The sequence below is a fragment of the Physella acuta genome, unplaced genomic scaffold (assembly GCF_028476545.2).
Source record: "Physella acuta isolate Inbredline_101_S28 unplaced genomic scaffold, ASM2847654v3 ptg000283l, whole genome shotgun sequence".
NCBI classification, from domain to species: domain Eukaryota; kingdom Metazoa; phylum Mollusca; class Gastropoda; family Physidae; genus Physella; species Physella acuta.
This window is the reverse complement of record NW_026731802.1, coordinates 536,989-559,354: the sequence shown is the minus strand read 5'-3', so window position 1 is coordinate 559,354 and position 22,366 is coordinate 536,989. Positions and strand designations below refer to the sequence as shown.

The following is a 22,366-nucleotide window of genomic DNA, read 5'->3' as shown; positions in this document are numbered from 1 at the left end:
GAACAATCACACATGGGTATGTGATAGGCTTGACACTCAGGATCCACAGACGTGACAAAGAAGCATTTAATTTGATAAGCCATAATCATGGTCTTTGTAAACTTTCCCCATGAGAAACCAGTCCCTCATCAGCTTAAAGAGCGTGTAGAAGTTACAGAACATGAGCAGCGCCAGGGAGACAACATGGCTCCACTCAGAGCTCTGGACCAGGCAGAAAAACTGGTAGCCCACCACAAGGCAGGTCAGGAACACCAGCCAGTTCATGACCCGCAGCGGCTGGTGGAACAGTAGCTGGGGAGAGAGAGGAGGGGGAGGTTAGGTCATACATGTGGGAAGGGGGGGGGGACAGAAAAACTGGTAGCCCACCACAAGGCAGGTCAGGAACACCAGCCAGTTCATGACCCGCAGCGGCTGGTGGAACAGTAGCTGGGGAGAGAGAGGAGGGGGAGGTTAGGTCACACATGTGGGGGGGACGGGGGGGGGGGACAGAAAAACCGGTAGCCCACCACAAGGCAGGTCAGGAACACCAGCCAGTTCATGACCCGCAGCGGCTGGTAGAACAGTAGCTGGGGAGAGAGAGGAGGGGGAGGTTAGGTCACACAAAATGTGGGGGGGGGGGGGGGGGACGGACAGAAAAACTGGTAGCCCACCACAAGGCAGGTCAGGAACACCAGCCAGTTCATGACCCGCAGCGGCTGGTGGAACAACAGCTGGGGAGAGAGTGGAGGGGGAGGTTAGGTCACACATATCATGGGGGGGGGGGGGGGACAGAAAAACTGGTAGCCCACCACAAGGCAGGTCAGGAACACCAGCCAGTTCATGACCCGCAGCGGCTGGTGGAACAGTAGCTGGGGAGAGAGAGGAGGGGGAGGTTAGGTCATACATGTGGGGGGGGGGAACGACAGAAAAACTGGTAGCCCACCACAAGGCAGGTCAGGAACACCAGCCAGTTCATGACCCGCAGCGGCTGGTGGAACAGTAGCTGGGGAGAGAGAGGAGGGGGAGGTTAGGTCATACATGTGGGGGGGGGGGGGGGGGGGGGGAACGACAGAAAAACTGGTAGCCCACCACAAGGCAGGTCAGGAACACCAGCCAGTTCATGACCCGCAGCGGCTGGTGGAACAGTAGCTGGGGAGAGAGAGGAGGGGGAGGTTAGGTCACACATATCATGTGGGGGGGGAGGTTAGGTCACACAACATGGGGGGAGGTTAGGTCACACATATCATGTGGGGGGGTTAGGTCACACATGTGGGGGGGGGGGGGAGGTTAGGTCACACATGTGGGTGGGGGGAGGGAGGTTAGGTCACACACAAAATATGGGGGAGGTTAGGTCACACAATGTGGGGGGGGGGAGGTTAGGTCATACACACCATGTGGGGGGGGGGGGGGAGGTTAGGTCACACAACATGTGGGGGAGGTTAGGTCACACAACGTGTGGGGGTAGAGAATAAGAGAAGGTTGAACACAACTAGTGTTAGCTATCCTTTGACTGAAAGAACTCACATAGAATCTGCTGTGTAAGCTGTTTCCTGGTTCAGCTGTTACATTGATGCCTTCAGCTTTAAACAGCCCTTTCACATGCTTGACCAGAGCTCCTTGTGGCCAGACTTGGAGTTCAGACCATCTAGACAATGTTAATTAATTAGCTTCAGACCATCTAGACAATTTGAATTAATTAGCTTCAGACCATCTAGACAATTTGAATTAATTAGCTTCAGACCATCTAGACAATGTTAATTAATTAGCTTCAGACCATCTAGACAATGTTAATTAATTAGCTTCAGACCATCTAGACAATGTTAATTAATTAGCTTCAGACCATCTAGACAATTTGAATTAATTAGCTTCAGACCATCTAGACAATGTTAATTAATTAGCTTCACACCATCTAGACAATTTGAATTAATTAGCTTCAGACCATCTAGACAATGTTAATTAATTAGCTTCAGACCATCTAGACAATTTGAATTAATTAGCTTCAGACCATCTAAACAATTTGAATTAATTAGCTTCAGACCATCTAAACAATTTGAATTAATTAGCTTCACACCATCTAGACAATTTGAATTAATTAGCTTCAGACCATCTAGACAATGTTAATTAATTAGCTTCAGACCATCTAGACAATTTGAATTAATTAGTTTCAGACCATCTAGACAATTAGAATTAATTAGCTTCAGACCATCTAGACAATGTTAATTAATTAGCTTCAGACCATCTAGACAATTTGAATTAATTAGCTTCAGACCATCTAGACAATTTGAATTAATTAGCTTCACACCATCTAGACAATTTGAATTAATTAGCTTCAGACCATCTAGACAATGTTAATTAATTAGCTTCAGACCATCTAGAGAATTTATGGAGAGAGATAAATTATTTAACATCAAGTGAAATGAACGAAGCAAAAGTTCAAATAATGACTGTAGCTTCATAAAGATTTGAGGCAAATCTTAGGTATAACAAGGGAACATGCAGGTGTGTATATCTTACGCATTATAAGGAACGTGAGCATGTCTGGCTTCCATTCTCTGCCATCTGCCCAGATGCCGGGCACTCTTATGTAGGAGGTGCAGGTAGTGAGGGGGCAGGAAGTGGCAGGTCAACATCAGCACCGCACTCAGCCACGTCAAGCACACGTGCTGCCACATCCACCATGAGTCATAGTACAGTGTGTTCTGGGGACAAAGGCAGACAACTTGAGTTGTGTTCTGGGGACAAAGGCAGACAACTTGAGTTGTGTTCTAGGGATAAGGGAGGACAACTTGAGTTGTGTTCTGGGGACAAGGGAGGACAACTTGAGTTGTGTTCTGGGGCAGACAACTTGAGTTGTGTTCTGGGGCAGACAACTTGAGTTGTGTTCTGGGGACAAGGGCAGACAACTTGAGTTGTGTTCTGGGGACAAGGGCAGACAACTTGAGTTGTGTTCTGGGGACAAGGGCAGACAACTTGAGTTGTGTTCTGTGGACAAGGGCAGACAACTTGAGTTGTGTTCTGGGGACAAGGGCAGACAACTTGAGTTGTGTTCTGGGGACAAGGGTAGACAACTTGAGTTGTGTTCTGGGGCAGACAACTTGAGTTGTGTTCTGGGGACAAGGGCAGACAACTTGAGTTGTGTTCTGGGGACAAGGGCAGACAACTTGAGTTGTGTTCTAGGGATAAGGGAGTACAACTTGAGTTGTGTTCTAGGGATAAGGGCAGACAACTTGAGTTGTGTTCTGGGGACAAGGGCAGACAACTTGAGTTGTGTTCTAGGGATAAGTGCAGACAACTTGAGTTGTGTTCTGGGGACAAGGGCAGACAACTTGAGTTGTGTTCTGGGGCAGACAACTTGAGTTGTGTTCTGGGGACAAGGGCAGACAACTTGAGTTGTGTTCTGGGGACAAGGGCAGACAACTTGAGTTGTGTTCTGGGGACAAGGGCAGACAACTTGAGTTGTGTTCTGTGGACAAGGGCAGACAACTTGAGTTGTGTTCTGGGGACAAGGGCAGACAACTTGAGTTGTGTTCTGGGGACAAGGGTAGACAACTTGAGTTGTGTTCTGGGGCAGACAACTTGAGTTGTGTTCTGGGGACAAGGGCAGACAACTTGAGTTGTGTTCTGGGGACAAGGGCAGACAACTTGAGTTGTGTTCTAGGGATAAGGGAGTACAACTTGAGTTGTGTTCTAGGGATAAGGGCAGACAACTTGAGTTGTGTTCTGGGGACAAGGGCAGACAACTTGAGTTGTGTTCTAGGGATAAGTGCAGACAACTTGAGTTGTGTTCTGGGGACAAGGGCAGACAACTTGAGTTGTGTTCTGGGAACAGGGGCAGACAACTTGAGTTGACAACTTCATAATTTATGCCTTTAATGTTTCAGTAATATAATAATTTATATCTTTAAAGTTTCAGTAACTTCATAATATTTCTACGTTTAAAGTTTCAGAAAAATCATTTTCTCTTCTTATTAAAGTTTCATTTATTTCTTTGACGTTAAAGTTAAAAAAATGTCCACCCTTTAAAAATTCATTTAAATTTTAAAAAACCATCATGTGTTTACATATAACAACAAAGTGCCATATCAAAATGTATATGTGCAAAGTGTTACTAAGTACAAGAAAAGCAAACGCCTGCAAAATGATACCAGTCTCATGTTCACAGATTCTTCTGTTAATAACACTAGTACCTCTGCATTTAAAACAGCAAAGGAATGCACATTTAAATGAAGTGCAGGTTATATCTCACAAGCTAAACCAACTCTGGGAGTTTTTAGCTCACAAGCTAAACCAACTCTGGGAGTTTTTAGCTCCCTCCATATAGGATCATGCACACAATGTTCACACAGTAGTAGGCCTTATCATTGTTGTATCTTGTGGGGCTAAGGGTGGTATGTATAGTTATTTTTGTTACATTAATTTTGTCTCTAAACTCAGTTGAAGGCTTAACAATTGTTTCGAATGGATATTTTCTTACAGCATTTCTATATGGTTCTATGGTGTGGGCAGGGAAGCTGCTTCTTAAAAAGATCTATGTGTGCTCTCTGGTTGGGTCATGTTTGTTATTTAATATGTGCATGATCCTTATGGAAGAAATTTGTTACAAGCTGACATTGCCAGACAATAGCATACACTCCAGCACAAGTAACAATCTCCTACAAGCAGGCATTGATTTACAATACAAAACATCAACACTGGATACAAATACAATAAAAAGTTTAAAATTATGTAAGTCTGGTGATCAGCTTAAGAGTCCCCCTCCACCCCAAAATTATTTTTAATACAAAACAACTCTTATCTTGTTCATCTGTCTTAAAACCCACACATTAATAGTATACATTAATTGTAATTAAATGCCCTGCACATTACTAGTAGAAATTAATTGTAATTAAATGCCCTGCACATTACTAGTATAAATTAATTGTAATTAAATGCCCTACACATTACTAGTAGAAATTAATTGTAATTTAATGCCCTACACATTAATATTATGAAATTATTTTATTTATTGAATTTTGCGAGGGAAAAAATAGGCTTCTGTCAGGAAATTTAAGCATGTGATGACACAGTTATGCAAGATTCAAGGAAGAATGTTAGAAAGCAGTTGGAGATAGATCTTGTTAAGACTAGGAGATAGTTGGATTTGGATTTTAGTTAGGGTATAGTTGAGATAGTACAAGTCTAGTGTGGGACAGTGGAGTTAGGCAGTTAGGATTAGAAATAGATTGATTGAAATGTGAGGTGTGTCATTCGTGTGCATATATATATATATATATATATATATATATATATATATATATATATATATATATATATATATATATATATATATATATATATATATATATATATATATATATATATATATATATATATATATATATATATTTCACACTGGAGAATTTTGTACAGGATTCACATTAGAAGGGTGGATCACCCACCCATATACACATTACAGTGTTGATATTTGATATAGATAAATTATTTTTCCTGAGTTCTTTTTCATAGAGAATGAAAGTATGTCCATTTTTGTGCAAAAGTCATGAATTGAATTAGCATTTGAATAAATACTTTAAATTGGATTAATTTCATAACGCAGCAATGAAAATGCTAAGATTTGTCAGCTAAATGGCATTTTGTGAGTGGTTTTACAAAACAAATTCTATAAAATCCAAAAATCCAATGGGAATACTGCAAGAAGCTTATACACACAAAAAATGGCTGTTCTAGCAATATCATGACCTAGATTTACAATTAAAAACTTCAATAAGAAAAAAGAATAAAATGAATAGAGAAAATATGATCAGACACTGGGAACATGGCTAGGGTCTGGCAGGATGGCCTGTCAACTGCTGCCTAAAAGAGTTCAAATGGATTGGTTGGATGGCAAACTGATAGTTACCCATCATTTGATCTGGTCAGGTTTTAGTTGAAACAAAAACATTTTTATAAAACCAGTCAAACTTTTAAAAAGAATCTTTAGTAGAATCAAATATGTCACACAAAACAGAATATATAAATAACTTCAAAAATACACACAAAATGAATAAAAACTCCACATATATTAAATAAAGACTCTTCTATCAAATTTAGAGAATAATTTAGTTCTATGAATATGACTTTAACAAATCATAGTTTGCTAGCAAAGTTAATGTCCAAGAAGAAAAAAAACAATAAATATTAGAAAAAAATCTTGCATGTGTAAATGAGAAGAGTCAAATTTAAAATATGAGTTGATAGTCCAGACTTACCCAACATGCATCACAATTACTGTGTGCGTTCTAGCCATGCATTGTGTGAATCAATGGTAAAATGTGAGTCAATTCATTCAATAGAAAAGTTTGCACTACACACATTCATAATGGGAATCAATGGTAAAATGTGAGTCAATTCATTCAATAGTTTGCTCTACACACATTCATAATGGGAATCAATGGTAAAATGTGAGTCAATTCATTCAATAGAAAAGTTTGCACTACACACATTCATAATGTAGGGAGGGAGCTCATTAGGTTACATAACATTCAAGTTTATACAACTCAATCCCTTCCATTTACACAACATGGAAGTATATTTTAATCAATCCCATCCATTTACACAACATTAGTCTATTTTAATCAATCCCATCCATTTACACAACATTAGTCTATTTTAGTCAATCCCTTCCATTTACACAACATTAGTCTATTTTAGTCGATCCCTTCCATTTACACAACATTAGTCTATTTTAGTCAATCCTTTCCATTTACACAACTTTAGAGTCTATTTTAGTCAATCCATTCCATTTACACAACATTAGTCTATTTTAGTCAATCCCTTCCATTTACACAACATTAGTCTATTTTAGTCAATCCCTTCCATTTACACAACATTAGTCTATTTTAGTCAATCTATTCCATTTACACAACATTAGTGTATTTTAGTCAATCCCTTCCATTTACACAACTTTAGAGTCTATTTTAGTCAATCCCTTCCATTTACACAACATTAGTCTATTTTAGTCAATCCCTTCCATTTACACAACATTAGTCTATTTTAGTCAATCCCTTCCATTTACACAACATTAGAGTCTATTTTAGTCAATCCATTCCATTTACACAACATTAGAGTCTATTTTAGTCAATCTATTCCATTTACACAACATTAGTCTATTTTAGTCAATCCCTTCCATTTACACAACATTAGAGTCTATTTTAGTCAATCCCTTCCATTTACACAACATTAGTCTATTTTAGTCAATCCCTTCCATTTACACAACATTAGTCTATTTTAGTCAATCCCTTCCATTTACACAACATTAGAGTCTATTTTCCCACGTTTTCTTTAACTTGCTTTCGTCTCTGTTTTTCCGATCAAATCTTGCGATCGAAATTTCTGGCACTTCCCAGTTAGCTAGCGCGCTGAAATTTTCAGGGAAGCTTTGATTTGGATGACAATAGAATATTCAATTGTTATTATTACTAAATTGATCCATGGAAACATTTTATTGAGCATTTTAGACCGCTATATAATTGTAGTAAAAACGTGGGGAAAAAGGGACATCACCCAGTAACTGTAATTTGATGAAAACAAGGTTCGGTACTCTCCCTCTTTGCTTACTGAGTAGTGTTCACGCGGTGTATGTGTACAAACAACCGTAACAACTGGTGGCCAGTATGGGGGAGACGATATGGTCGAGTGGTTGGGCACACGATTGCTATCCCACTCGACACGGGTTCAAATCTATGTGTTCTAGTCAGTAACGTATTCACACAACGTGTTTTTTACCAGTTGTCTTTTTACGAGTTGTCTTCGTTTACCCCAAAAAAAGTGAAAAGATAAAATCGATAGCAAGATTTTAATGCAAACAAACAGACAAAGACTAAAAAGTAGAAAATAATAATCATTAAAAAAGTTTTAAAAAACCCACGTTTTCTGATTGAACTAAAAAGTAGAAAATAAATGCTATACATCACAATAATGCAAGCGATCACTCTACTATAAGCGATCAAAAACGTGGGGCGCCGTGATTTGCTTACAGTTTCTAATACTGTTGACTCTCTACAAGCTCCCTAATAAAAGTCAATAGTATTATCTAATCAATAGTAATATAACTTTTACTTCGGCGCCCCACGTTTTTCATCGCTTATAGTAGAGTGATCGCTTGCATTATTGTGATGTATAGCATTTATTTTCTACTTTTTAGTTCAAGTGATCGCTTGCATTATTGTGATGTATAGCATTTATTTTCTACTTTTTAGTTCAATCAGAAAACGTGGTTTTTTTTAAACTTTTTAATGATTATTATTAGTCAATCCATTCCATTTACACAACATTAGAGTCTATTTTAGTCAATCTATTCCATTTACACAACATTAGTCTATTTTAGTCAATCTATTCCATTTACACAACATTAGAGTCTATTTTAGTCAATCTATTCCATTTACACAACATTAGTCTATTTTAGTCAATCCATTCCATTTACACAACATTAGAGTCTATTTTAGTCAATCTATTCCATTTACACAACATTAGTCTATTTTAGTCAATACATTCCATTTACACAACATTAGAGTCTATTTTAGTCAATCCCTTCCATTTACACAACATTAGTCTATTTTAGTCAATCCCTTCCATTTACACAACATTAGAGTCTATTTTAGTCAATCCCTTCCATTTACACAACATTAGTCTATTCTAGTCAATCCTTTCCATTTACACAACATGAAAGTAATTTAAGCTGGGGTCAATCAGCCCAAGTTGTGCATCTCTAGAATACTTGCAGTACAGAGTCAGATAAATGCTTTCTGTATCTTCAAGGGAGGGAACTGGCCCCCAACAAAGACAGAATCACCTCATTTCATCACACTAAGAGCCTTTTGTGGTTACTTAGTTAAATAAATCTTCCATTGGATGGGGAGACTTAAACAACACATGTACACACCCCAGTCATCAAGACAACACACGTATACACCCCAGTCATCAAGACATCACACGTACACACCCCAGTCATCAAGACATCACACCCCAGTCATCAAGACAACACACCCCAGTCATCAAGACAACACACCCCAGTCATCAAGACAACACACCCCAGTCATCAAGACAACACACCCCAGTCATCAAGACAACACACCCCAGTCATCAAGACAACACACCCCAGTCATCAAGACAACACACCCCAGTCATCAAGACAACACACCCCAGTCATCAAGACAACACACCCCAGTCATCAAGACAACACACCCCAGTCATCAAGACAACACACCCCAGTCATCAAGACAACACACCCCAGTCATCAAGACAACACACCCCAGTCATCAAGACAACACACCCCAGTCATCAAGACAACACACCACAGTCATCAAGACAACACACCCCAGTCATCAAGACAACACACCCCAGTCATGAAGGAATGAAGCCCCAGCCCCAGCAAGTACCTGAGAGAACCAGACAGGGACTCCTGTGGCATAGAATGACGTGGTCAAGGAGTTAAAGAGGACCTGCTTTAACCTGCTGTTGAAGTCTTTCTTCAGGGTGTCCACCTCTTCCCTGACAACATCTGGTGTCAATGTGCAGGTGTGGCCTAAAGGTGCCTCGTCCTGCAAGATACAGTGGTATGACAGACTTTTGCTGCACAGACATCAAATCATGAGAAAGTTAACACTAGCTGGGGTGGAGAAAGTTAACATTAGTTGGGGTAGAGAAAGTTAACACTAGCTGGGGTGGAGAAAGTTAACATTAGTTGGGGTAGAGAAAGTTAACATTAGTTGGGGTAGAGAAAGTTAACACTAGCTGGGGTAGAGAAAGTTAACACTAGCTGGGGTGGAGAAAGTTAACACTAGCTGGGGTGGAGAAAGTTAACACTAGCTGGGGTGGAGAAAGTTAACACTAGCTGGGGTGGAGAAAGTTAACACTAGCTGGGGTGGAGAAAGTTAACACTAGCTGGGGTGGAGAAAGTTAACACTAGCTGGGGTGGAGAAAGTTAACACTAGCTGGGCCAGAGAAAGTTAATAAAGTGATCACCTTGGCCTTGTACCTCTGGGCCCTGTCGGCCTGTTTGTCAACTCCCAGTGCTGGCCTCGGCCAGGCTAAGTTGCGCTGGTAGAGTGGTTTAATGGCAAAGCCAAACAGTATCAGATAGATCACTGCACTGAAACATCAAGGTAGAGTGGTTTAATGGCAAAGCCAAACAGTATCAGATAGATCACTGCACTGAAACATCAAGGTAGAGTGGTTTAATGGCAAAGCCAAACAGTATCAGATAGATCACTGCACTGAAACATCAAGGTAGAGTGGTTTAATGGCAAAGCCAAACAGTATCAGATAGATCACTGCACTGAAACATCAAGGTAGAGTGGTTTAATGGCAAAGCCAAACAGTATCAGATAGATCACTGCACTGAAACATCAAGGTAGAGTGGTTTAATGGCAAAGCCAAACAGTATCAGATAGATCACTGCACTGAAACATCAAGGTAGAGTGGTTTAATGGCAAAGCCAAACAGTATCAGATAGATCACTGCACTGAAACATCAAAACCAAACAGAATCAGATAGATCACAGCACTGAAACATCAAAACCAAACAGAATCAGATAGATCACAGCACTGAAACATCAAAACCAAACAGAATCAGATAGATCACTGCACTGAAACATCAAAACCAAACAGAATCAGATAGATCACAGCACTGGAACATCAAAACCAAACAGAATCAGATAGATCACAGCACTGAAACATCAAAACCAAACAGTATCAGATAGATCACAGCACTGAAACATCAAAACCAAACAGAATCAGATAGATCACTGCACTGAAACATCAAAACCAAACAGAATCAAATAGACGAGCTGTTTTAGTGCTGGTGTCAATGATGGGGGTGTTTTAGTGATGGTGTCAATGATGGGGGTGTTTTAGTGATGGTGTCAATGATGGGGGTGTTTTAGTGCTGGTGTCAATGATGGGGGTGTTTTAGTGATGGTGTTTATTATCAGGATTTAGCAGATTGAAAGATAAGTAAAAAAAAACTGATATACTTACGGGTAGGCAAGAAACAGACATGTCTTAAAGCCGTATTCCAGAAGAATCTGATAACAGTTGAAGCTGACCCCATTGATGGCCAGAAAGACCAGGATAACCTTGACCCCATGAACAAACCAGTACAGTATTCTACTGCCATGTACCTGTTCAAGATAATCATGTGACAACATTAGATATTGTGACAACATTAGATATTGTGACAACATTAGATATTGTGACAACATTAGATATTGTGACATTAGATATTGTGACAACATTAGATATTGTGACAACATCAGATATTGTGACAACATCAGATATTGTGACAACATTAGATATTGTGACAACATCAGATATTGTGACAACATCAGATATTGTGACAACATTAGATATTGTGACAACATCAGATATTGTGACAACATTAGATATTGTGACAACATTACCCCCAGAACAAAGCTATCAGATATTGTGACAACATTGTGACAACATCAGATATTGAGACAACATCAGATATTGTGACATCAGATATTGTGACAACATTAGATATTGTGACAACATTAGATATTGTGAAAACATTAGATATTGTGACAACATTACCCCCAGAACAAAGCTATCAGATATTGTGACAACATTACCCCCAGATCAAAGCTATCAGATATTGTGACAACATTACCCCCAGAACAAAGCTATCAGATATTGTGACAACATTACCCCAGAACAAAGCTATCAGATATTGTGACAACATTACCCCCAGAACAAAGCTATTAGATATTGTGACAACATTACCCCCAGAACAAAGCTATCAGATATTGTGACAACATTACCCCCAGAACAAAGCTATCAGATATTGTGACAACATTACCCCCAGAACAAAGCTATCAGATATTGTGACAACATTACCCCCAGAACAAAGCTATCAGATATTGTGACAACATTACCCCCAGAACAAAGCTATCAGATATTGTGACAACATTACCCCCAGAACAAAGCTATTAGATATTGTGACAACATTACCCCCAGAACAAAGCTATCAGATATTGTGACAACATTACCCCAGAACAAAGCTATCAGATATTGTGACAACATTACCCCCAGAACAAAGCTATCAGATATTGTGACAACATTACCCCCAGAACAAAGCTATTAGATATTGTGACAACATTACCCCCAGAACAAAGCTATCAGATATTGTGACAACATTACCCCCAGAACAAAGCTATCAGATATTGTGACAACATTACCCCCAGAACAAAGCTATTAGATATTGTGACAACATTACCCCCAGAACAAAGCTATCAGATATTGTGACAACATTACCCCAGAACAAAGCTATCAGATATTGTGACAACATTACCCCCAGAACAAAGCTATCAGATATTGTGACAACATTACCCCCAGAACAAAGCTATTAGATATTGTGACAACATTACCCCCAGAACAAAGCTATCAGATATTGTGACAACATTACCCCCAGAACAAAGCTATCAGATATTGTGACAACATTACCCCCAGAACAAAGCTATCAGATATTGTGACAACATTACCCCCAGAACAAAGCTATCAGATATTGTGACAACATTACCCCCAGAACAAAGCTATCAGATATTGTGACAACATTACCCCCAGAACAAAGCTATCAGATATTGTGACAACATTACCCCCAGAACAAAGCTATCAGATATTGTGACAACATTACCCCCAGAACAAAGCTATCAGATATTGTGACAACATTACCCCAGAACAAAGCTATCAGATATTGTGACAACATTACCCCCAGAACAAAGCTATCAGATATTGTGACAACATTACCCCCAGAACAAAGCTATCTTGTGACAACATTACCCCCAGAACAAAGCTATCAGATATTGTGACAACATTACCCCAGAACAAAGCTATCAGATATTGTGACAACATTACCCCCAGAACAAAGCTATCAGATATTGTGACAACATTACCCCCAGAACAAAGCTATCAGATATTGTGACAACATTACCCCCAGAACAAAGCTATCAGATATTGTGACAACATTACCCCCAGAACAAAGCTATCAGATATTGTGACAACATTACCCCCAGAACAAAGCTATCAGATATTGTGACAACATTACCCCCAGAACAAAGCTATTAGATATTGTGACAACATTACCCCCAGAACAAAGCTATCAGATATTGTGACAACATTACCCCAGAACAAAGCTATCAGATATTGTGACAACATTACCCCCAGAACAAAGCTATCAGATATTGTGACAACATTACCCCCAGAACAAAGCTATTAGATATTGTGACAACATTACCCCCAGAACAAAGCTATCAGATATTGTGACAACATTACCCCCAGAACAAAGCTATCAGATATTGTGACAACATTACCCCCAGAACAAAGCTATCAGATATTGTGACAACATTACCCCAGAACAAAGCTATCAGATATTGTGACAACATTACCCCAGAACAAAGCTATCAGATATTGTGACAACATTACCCCCAGAACAAAGCTATCAGATATTGTGACAACATTACCCCCAGAACAAAGCTATCAGATATTGTGACAACATTACCCCAGAACAAAGCTATCAGATATTGTGACAACATTAGATATTGTGACAACATTAGATATTGTGACAACATTACCCCCAGAACAAAGCTATTAGATATTGTGACAACATTACCCCCAGAACAAAGCTATCAGATATTGTGACAACATTACCCCCAGAAAAAAGCTATCAGATATTGTGACAACATTACCCCAGAACAAAGCTATCAGATATTGTGACAACATTATCCCCAGAACAAAGCTATTAGATATTGTGACAACATTACCCCCAGAACAAAGCTATTAGATATTGTGACAACATTACCCCCAGAACAAAGCTATCTCGTGACAACATTACCCCCAGAACAAAGCTATCAGATATTGTGACAACATTACCCCAGAACAAAGCTATCAGATATTGTGACAACATTACCCCCAGAACAAAGCTATCAGATATTGTGACAACATTACCCCCAGAACAAAGCTATCAGATATTGTGACAACATTACCCCCAGAACAAAGCTATCAGATATTGTGACAACATTACCCCCAGAACAAAGCTATCAGATATTGTGACAACATTACCCCCAGAACAAAGCTATCAGATATTGTGACAACATTACCCCCAGAACAAAGCTATCAGATATTGTGACAACATTACCCCCAGAACAAAGCTATCAGATATTGTGACAACATTACCCCCAGAACAAAGCTATCAGATATTGTGACAACATTACCCCCAGAACAAAGCTATCAGATATTGTGACAACATTACCCCAGAACAAAGCTATCAGATATTGTGACAACATTACCCCAGAACAAAGCTATCAGATATTGTGACAACATTACCCCCAGAACAAAGCTATCAGATATTGTGACAACATTACCCCCAGAACAAAGCTATTAGATATTGTGACAACATTACCCCAGAACAAAGCTATCAGATATTGTGACAACATTACCCCCAGAACAAAGCTATTAGATATTGTGACAACATTACCCCAGAACAAAGCTATCAGATATTGTGACAACATTACCCCCAGAACAAAGCTATTAGATATTGTGACAACATTACCCCAAGAACAAAGCTATCATATATTGTGACAACATTACCCCCAGAACAAAGCTATCAGATATTGTGACAACATTACCCCAGAACAAAGCTATCAGATATTGTGACAACATTACCCCCAGAACAAAGCTATTAGATATTGTGACAACATTACCCCCAGAACAAAGCTATCAGATATTGTGACAACATTACCCCAGAACAAAGCTATCAGATATTGTGACAACATTAGATATTGTGACAACATTAGATATTGTGACAACATTACCCCCAGAACAAAGCTATTAGATATTGTGACAACATTACCCCCAGAACAAAGCTATCAGATATTGTGACAACATTACCCCCAGAACAAAGCTATCAGATATTGTGACAACATTACCCCAGAACAAAGCTATCAGATATTGTGACAACATTACCCCCAGAACAAAGCTATCAGATATTGTGACAACATTACCCCAGAACAAAGCTATCAGATATTGTGACAACATTACCCCCAGAACAAAGCTATCAGATATTGTGACAACATTACCCCCAGAACAAAGCTATCAGATATTGTAACAACATTGTGACAACATGCAATAACATAAGGTCTGTAAAATAGTACCTCTTATGTCTTCTTCTTCTTCTTCGTTCTTAATTATTAGTGTTGGAGGGGATCGAGATTTATCTGTCAGTGGGTTTGAACTCGAGACTTTGTTCGAATTTATCAACCATGAGCTTTTTGCCGACTCGACCACGCCTCCAACACAATTAAGCGTTACGTGTCAACTGGTTATGCGCCATTGAGGCCATTGACTCCCATTTCAGCCTGCTTTTCTTTTTGGATTTGCTTCCATAGCCTTTGTCCAACCAAGAACAAACTACAAGGCAGCAGTTGTTTAATTTTGGAGTTGTCTCTCCTAGAAGAGTGGCTGTCCCCAGCTAACGAGCCTCATCTGCCCGAGGGTTCGAACTAGAGACTTTTTGGTTTAGCAACCATGAGCTTTACCGACTCGACCACACCGACCCCACCTCTTGTGTGAAACAAATGATAAAACGGATGGAAAAAATAATGGATATAAACTAGTACCTCTTGTGTGAAACAAATGATAAAACGGATGGAAAGAATAATGGATATAAAACCAACAAGGTAGAAATCAATCAGGTAGAAGTTCTGAAAAAAAAAAGTTCACAAAGTTAAAAGATTTAATTTTTTTAAATATCAAATTTTTGTAAAAAAATAAATTAGTTTTATTAGTTATAATTTAGTTTTTACTTCAGTTTTACTTGAGTGTAGACATATATATATATATATATATATTTATAAATATATATATATATATATATATATATATATATATATATATATATATATATATATATATATATATATATATATATATAAGTGGCGTGCTGTCTGTGGACTAGAGTCTCATGTACTACAAAATATTAAATTTTGACAAACTTTAAAGTGACATCATGGCTGAGTGGGAAATTGGGAAATATAACATCTAACCTGACAGTGGGAAATATAACACCTACCCTGACAGTGGGAAATATAACATCTACCCTGATTGTCAAAATATAATCCCATGGCATGCCATTGCTGTATATTACTATAATCTCTCTATAAAAACAATGCTGTAAACTTGAAATGCCATTGCTGTATATTACTATAATCTCTCTATAAAAACAATGCTGTAAACTTGAGAATGTTTTACCAGAGCATACTGGGCGTGTGACTGGGGCAGCCACCAGACAGTTTTGTAGAGGTTGATATACTGGAGGCACATCATTATGATGCCAAAGACAAAAAGCATGCACTCAAAGTAGAGATTTCCATCTCCTGGAATATCTGGCAGGTGGCTGTGTTTGGGTAGGACAACCATGGAGGCTAGTGGCACGCCCTCATCTGGGCCATGGCTACACAATAGAAAACAGCTGGAGTGGACAACCATTTTACATCACACATCAGAGAATAAACAAGCTAACTCAACAAATTGAAGGTATGCATACATTAAAAACATGTTTCAGTTACAAGAATATTACTCTATTAGATGTTTTAGAAATAAAAAAATTAAAATGACAAACCCCAAAACATTTTTTTTAAATATGTCGTGCATGTGATTGCACGCAGCAATTTATGATTTTAGTAAAAAAAAATTTCCAATGGAAAAAACAGGTCTCCTTGAAAGTAAATGGAAGATATGTGTAGGGTATTCAAACTAATTTAAAAATGGAGTAAATGGTAACTCTCCAACAAGTTTGCACAGCTATTTACCTTCCAGATCCAGATCCTTTTCCAGATGAATAAGAGTTGCCTGCCTGTATTCGTGAAAATATCCTGCGACCTCCAGGCATTTTTTTAACAGTAGCCTAACATCTGGCATAAATATAAATATCAAGTATCGGGCCTACTGAAAAACTAAAATCATTGTATTTTGTACTTAATATCATTTGTGTTGACATAGATAAAAATGGTGTTTTTCTCTTCATAGCAGCTGTACAAAAATAATAATTAAAGAACTTAAACCTAAAACAATTTCAGAAACTTGGTATTTTAAGAATCTATGTTATTAAAGTTGCAAATCATTTAAAAGACAATATTTCATTTGCATTGCGGACACTCGTCTAGGCTAAATGTTGATGTGCCACCATTCTAAGTAGCTCTAGCAGACATACTGAAGGGGATATTTGAATTTGTTTTTAATTTAAAATACAGATCTAGTTAAAAATACTCAGAAATACATTTATCTCTAAGGATTATTTCTCATTAATGTTTACCGTTAGTCGGATGCACTCAATGTTTTGGCTGCTACGTATGATGATAGACCTAACAACTTATCCTCATTAAGTCTACATCACAAGACCTTAAATATCATTACTGCCTTGATCTTTCAAGGGAAAAAAGTATCCTCGCATGCCGCAGAGTCATTATTGGTCAATACCTTGGTGAATTTTTTTTCTCCTGGGTTCCATAGCCCTTCCCTGCCCCGCATTTGTTTAAAAAATGTACCAACGGGGATCAGGTGGTATTGAAACAATAAAACTGTTTCTTTAAAGTTAAAATAAATTATACAGGAAATTAGTAATCTTATTTCTAAATGAATTAGTTAGATAATTATAGCTAACGAGCTGACCAGCATCGTAGCATACGCCGCCATCTAGTTATTTTATTTTCTGCCGATCAGCAATTCATAATTTTTTAATTCAACATTTTAGTGTATTTTATTCCCCGCTTCACGTTCACCTACAGTTGAGCGTATTTTATTATAAACAAAACTGAAACACACAAAAATGTTAGGAAATCACTCTGCCTATTTCTTTATGAAATTTTAGGTTTAGTTTTTGAAATTAATTTTGTCAAAACTTGAGAAAAATCCAAAATTTGGAATATTGAATGTGTACTGTTTATTTAGATCTAGATTTAACTTTTTTTTTTCTTGAAAATGTGTTCGTGTCAATTAAGATTTTCATGGCAATGGGTAAAGTAGAAACGCATAATTGCAAGGCATGATACTATAATTTAACTTACATGAACTCACAATGACCCTTAGCTATGACGTATGCTGCTAATTTAAGTCATTGTGAACTCACGGTGAACCCTTGACCATGTAGGGATTTTTCTCCTGCCAACAATCACACGCTATGTAATTGGAATTGTAATGCTAATTAATAATATTTTTTACTTTTTCTATTCAAAACATATTCATAAAAAAATAAGTAGATCTATATAAATCAACTAATTATTCTAATCCTAGTGTTTTCCTAACATTTTTGTGTGTTTTGGTTATGTTTATAATAAAATACGCTCAACTGGAGGTGAACATATAGCGAATAAAATACGCTAAAATGGAGTTTTACACATGAATGAAACTTTGAAACATTTTTGTAACTTTCAAAACATAAATCTTCCCAAAAATGTAAAATAATTACTAACATTGGTAATCTATCGTTTTAGGAACGTAAAATTGGCAGAGGCTAGTTATGTGAAAAAAGGGTAACTCATCAAATTTTGTAAATATTTCACATTTTTAGAAAGATTTATGTTGTAAGTTACAGAAATGTTTCACCCTTCATTCATGTACCTGTTTTTAAACAATTGTATTAAAACTTTTCAGTGATAAATAAAAATCAGCGATGTTTTAATCAGATGCAGCCAAGCTCATTTACTTTAGATTACTTTAGAAGCCATCTTGTTTAAGTTTTTGGGTAACATTTTAGCTAGAGATTCAGGGGAAACCACTCTCATTTACAGAAGGCCGCTGTTTAGATAGCAAGTCTTGCTCGCAAACAAAGCTGTTTAAAGTCGATTTCTGGCCTTTATTGATATATTTAGAATTATTTAGACATTGCTTTTGGTTTATTATTCCATTATCTAGGCCTATTATATTTGACACAAAAATATAATAATATACTTGTATCGAAGTGTCTTTTCACAGTCGACTTTGAATAGCCATATTGGGGCTATTCACAGTCGTGACAGTTTAGGCTAGATTTAATGTTAAAAATACCCAACTTGGCATGAAGATGTGTGGTCTAGCTGACATGGGTAGTGACAGTTGAGCCATAAGGTGCGGGTTCAAACCCATCAGATCCCTTATTTCACAGTTACTTGAGTTACTCATGGAAATGGAACGTTTATTTTTGTTAATTTTTTTTCGTTTGTGACGTAATTGTTGGCATATAAGCAAAAAAAAAAGACCTGTCCCGTAGATTTTTGCTAAGAGAAAAAACAAAATTATGATGGAAACTGAATTATAGCGGATGAAAAAGAACATCCTATTTCACCTAATATTTATTCTATGTGAATCTTAATGGTAATTGATAGTTGAATAGCAATGTGAACAACCAACTAAACTGATGTTTAATTAGTGTTATTTATTTAAAAATTAATAGATCTATTAGTCTAGTATAGATTTAGAGAGTATAATTGATCATCTATGACCTACGTAGCCTGTAGCAGATATGTCTGATATGAGCCTAAAAGCTAAACTAAACTTTAACCCTAATAACTTTTTTATAGGCCTAAAAAAATAACAATAAAAAATTTCATAAAAACGTTTTAATAACAAGCTTTTATGTACTAACCCACTAAAAAGTAGAAAATAAATTATAGACTACTATTTAAATAACACTGGCCCCTACTCACCCCACTCAAGGAAAAATTATAAGGGGCACCTGCTGATCTGCCTGGAGACCACAGTTGGGCTTGTTGTCTAAATCCTCCACCATATTCTCAATTCAGAACAAAGAAGAAGAAAGAAGAAGAAATAACTATAAAGAAAAGCATGGTTCACTTTAGTATCTATTGGATACCTTTACTAATGTTTAGGAAGAGACCCACACTTTTCTATATAGTTATTTAAATAGTAGTGTATAATTTATTTTCTTCTTTTTAGTGCATTAGTACATAAAAGCTTGTTATTAAATCGTTTTTTATGAAAAAATATTTTAGTACTTTACACGTTTTTATTTACAATAGAGTTTCATGACAAAAACCAAAAACCATTGCGCGCCTATTAAAATGTGATGACGCGCTATTGAACGTGATGACGCGTGTGGTGTGGTTGGATAGAAATGCCTACTAATTTGGTCAAAATTTTAATTAATTCATAAAAAAGTAATTAGGCATCCAATTAAGTCAAATTTAATTTCAGATTGCATTGTCTTCATGTCTTGACCCATGTGCCAACTGTGAGCCGTATCTGTCAAGTAGAAGTGTCAGAATTGAGCGTTTCAATCTAGACTGACAACGAAGTGAGTTAAATAAAAGCTTGTAAAAATAGCACTGCTCTCTTAATCTATACCTCACTCCCCAGTCACAATAAATGCTTTTTATTATTATAAGATATTATTCAGTCGTATTTAGCATGAAATGGCAGCCAACTGTGAATAGCCGTATCGGGGCTATTAACAGTCGGCTGCCCAATATGGCTATTCACAAACGGCTGGGAATAGCCTTGGCCTACTCGTATTAAAGCCAAAGCTATATTATTAATGAGCCTCCTTTCTTGCACATTATTTATAGAAGATAGCCTCGGCCGATTTTACTTACCTAAAACTTAAAACGATAGATTGCCCTAAAATTTAATGAGGCACCGTCTTTTCACATTACTAGATCTAGAACTAGACACTCTAGTATAACTTACTAGCCTGGGCCGAATTTACGTACCTAAAAAAAAGTCCTAAAGCGATGGACAGTCAGAGTCAAGAAGATCTGGCCTAGATCTAATCTAGATCGTAGATTAAAATTACACTCACTAGATTTAGGCCCTAGTTAGACTTTAGAGTTTAGAGTTAGAATTAAGATAGATCTATTGATAGAATCTAGATCTAGGTCTATCTAAAAAATCTAATCTAGATTTAGAGATCTAGTTAAAAACCTGTCGGTGAGTGTATCGATCAGTAGTCAGTGGAGGGACCCAGTGGAGTTTATTTTATTTTAGGCTAGGCCTATTATTTATTTAGGCCTATTAAATTTGGTTAATAATTATTACAGTAACGGTAACTCTGTTAAAAGGTGTAACTAAAAGACGAAACAAATTGTTACAAATGTCAGATATCGAAATACTATCGAAACCGAAATAAATTAAATGTAAAAAAATATATATATTGCAATATTGAGCTTATAATTTCATTTATTTTAAAGGCAAGAATTTTTTAAACCTTGCTTTCTGTAGTAAAATCATCGACAAACAGTTCGCGACCGTCACGCTGGGCGTCGAGCATTACTTCTGTTATTTCTCATTTTCTGATTTTTAAATTAAGTTTTAAAAAGACAAATATAGGCCTAATAAAAAAAATATAATTTATTGTGGTAAAATCACGATATAGCGTCGGAAATTATTGGGTAATGTTCGTTGAGTTTCGGTAACATTCGTTACTGTAAACCATCGTTTATTTGACCGCTGAAATAAAAATAGAGTCAGGTGCATTAAATTATTGTTTTAACGTAATTTAATGTTTAACTGACAAAAAAATAGCAATAATTAGTAAATCTAAATATTATTAATAAAGTCGAGTGTAGTAATTAATGGTTTTTTTTTAAGAAACAGAAAAAACCTGCAGAAGATTTGCGACAACCAGCTCTAGTTCTTTTAGTAAATAAGACGATTAGATTAACTAAAGTTAAAAGTAGTAAGAATATCTAGAATAATGTTTAGTAGCAGCAATAATTAGCACATACACTTAAAATAATTAGAAATACAAAATAATTAGCAAAACAGTATTTAAAATGCAACTAAAATCAATCCTTGCACATTTTTAAACATTAAGTATTAAAAATAATATGGCGGCAAATAAATTATGGTTTACAGTATTTCCGGTGGTTTCCGGAACGGCTCGACAGACTACGCCATAGTTTTACTGTTTTTTACTGCTGTACAGTTCCGGAATAATAACCGACGCTATATCGTGATTTTACCTTTATTGTCTCACAGAAATAGGCTCAAACTCATTTCTGGTCTGAAATAATCAAGTTTAAAAAACGTCTTTTCATTTATGCCCGCCGTAATTTGAGAAAAGTGTAACTTCAAATGTGGCAAGTCGGTCAAAGAATATGAAAAACGCCCTAAGCTTGATATAAAATAGATTATATCTATGTAATTGGTAATTGGTTTCCCTTGTTCGCTTTATCATTTTTTTTTTAAATTTTTTTTTATTTTTTTTGCATTTATATTATTAATTTTGAATCGATTCCTTTGTATAGCTAGGCCATTATTTAGTATGCAATTTTTAAAAAATAATAATAATTAAGAGAAGCAATTGCTTTTTAATTAGCTTAGTACATAATTATTTAAATGAG

At 37.0% G+C, this 22,366-nt stretch overlaps 1 protein-coding gene across 1 annotated transcript; it reads right to left on the bottom strand.

The window, feature by feature from the left end:
* Window positions 1-48: 48 nt before the first annotated feature.
* LOC131939555 (transmembrane protein 39A) lies at window positions 49-21,071 on the bottom strand. Its single transcript, XM_059297942.1, has 11 exons — window positions 20,946-21,071; window positions 16,841-16,942; window positions 16,281-16,482; window positions 15,650-15,733; window positions 10,995-11,137; window positions 9,982-10,108; window positions 9,396-9,557; window positions 6,228-6,257; window positions 2,494-2,678; window positions 1,504-1,624; window positions 49-291 (listed from the first exon to the last, which is right to left on the bottom strand). The coding sequence occupies exons 2-11, from the start codon at window positions 16,918-16,920 to the stop codon at window positions 67-69; spliced, it is 1,359 nt and encodes a 452-aa protein (XP_059153925.1). The 5' UTR covers window positions 16,921-16,942; window positions 20,946-21,071; the 3' UTR covers window positions 49-66.
* Window positions 21,072-22,366: the final 1,295 nt, after the last annotated feature.

Bases quoted from the DNA above. Each gene is read 5' to 3' on its own strand.
- LOC131939555 (XM_059297942.1), bottom strand. From the start codon at position 16,920: ATGCCTGGAGGTCGCAGGATATTTTCACGAATACAGGCAGGCAACTCT. The intron at 10,109-10,994 runs GTAAGTATATCA...TTGATGTTTCAG, and splicing joins TGTCTGTTTCTTGCCTACCC to TGCAGTGATCTATCTGATAC. The intron at 1,625-2,493 runs GTAAGATATACA...AACATTGTCTAG, and splicing joins GCTCACGTTCCTTATAATGC to ATGGTCTGAACTCCAAGTCT.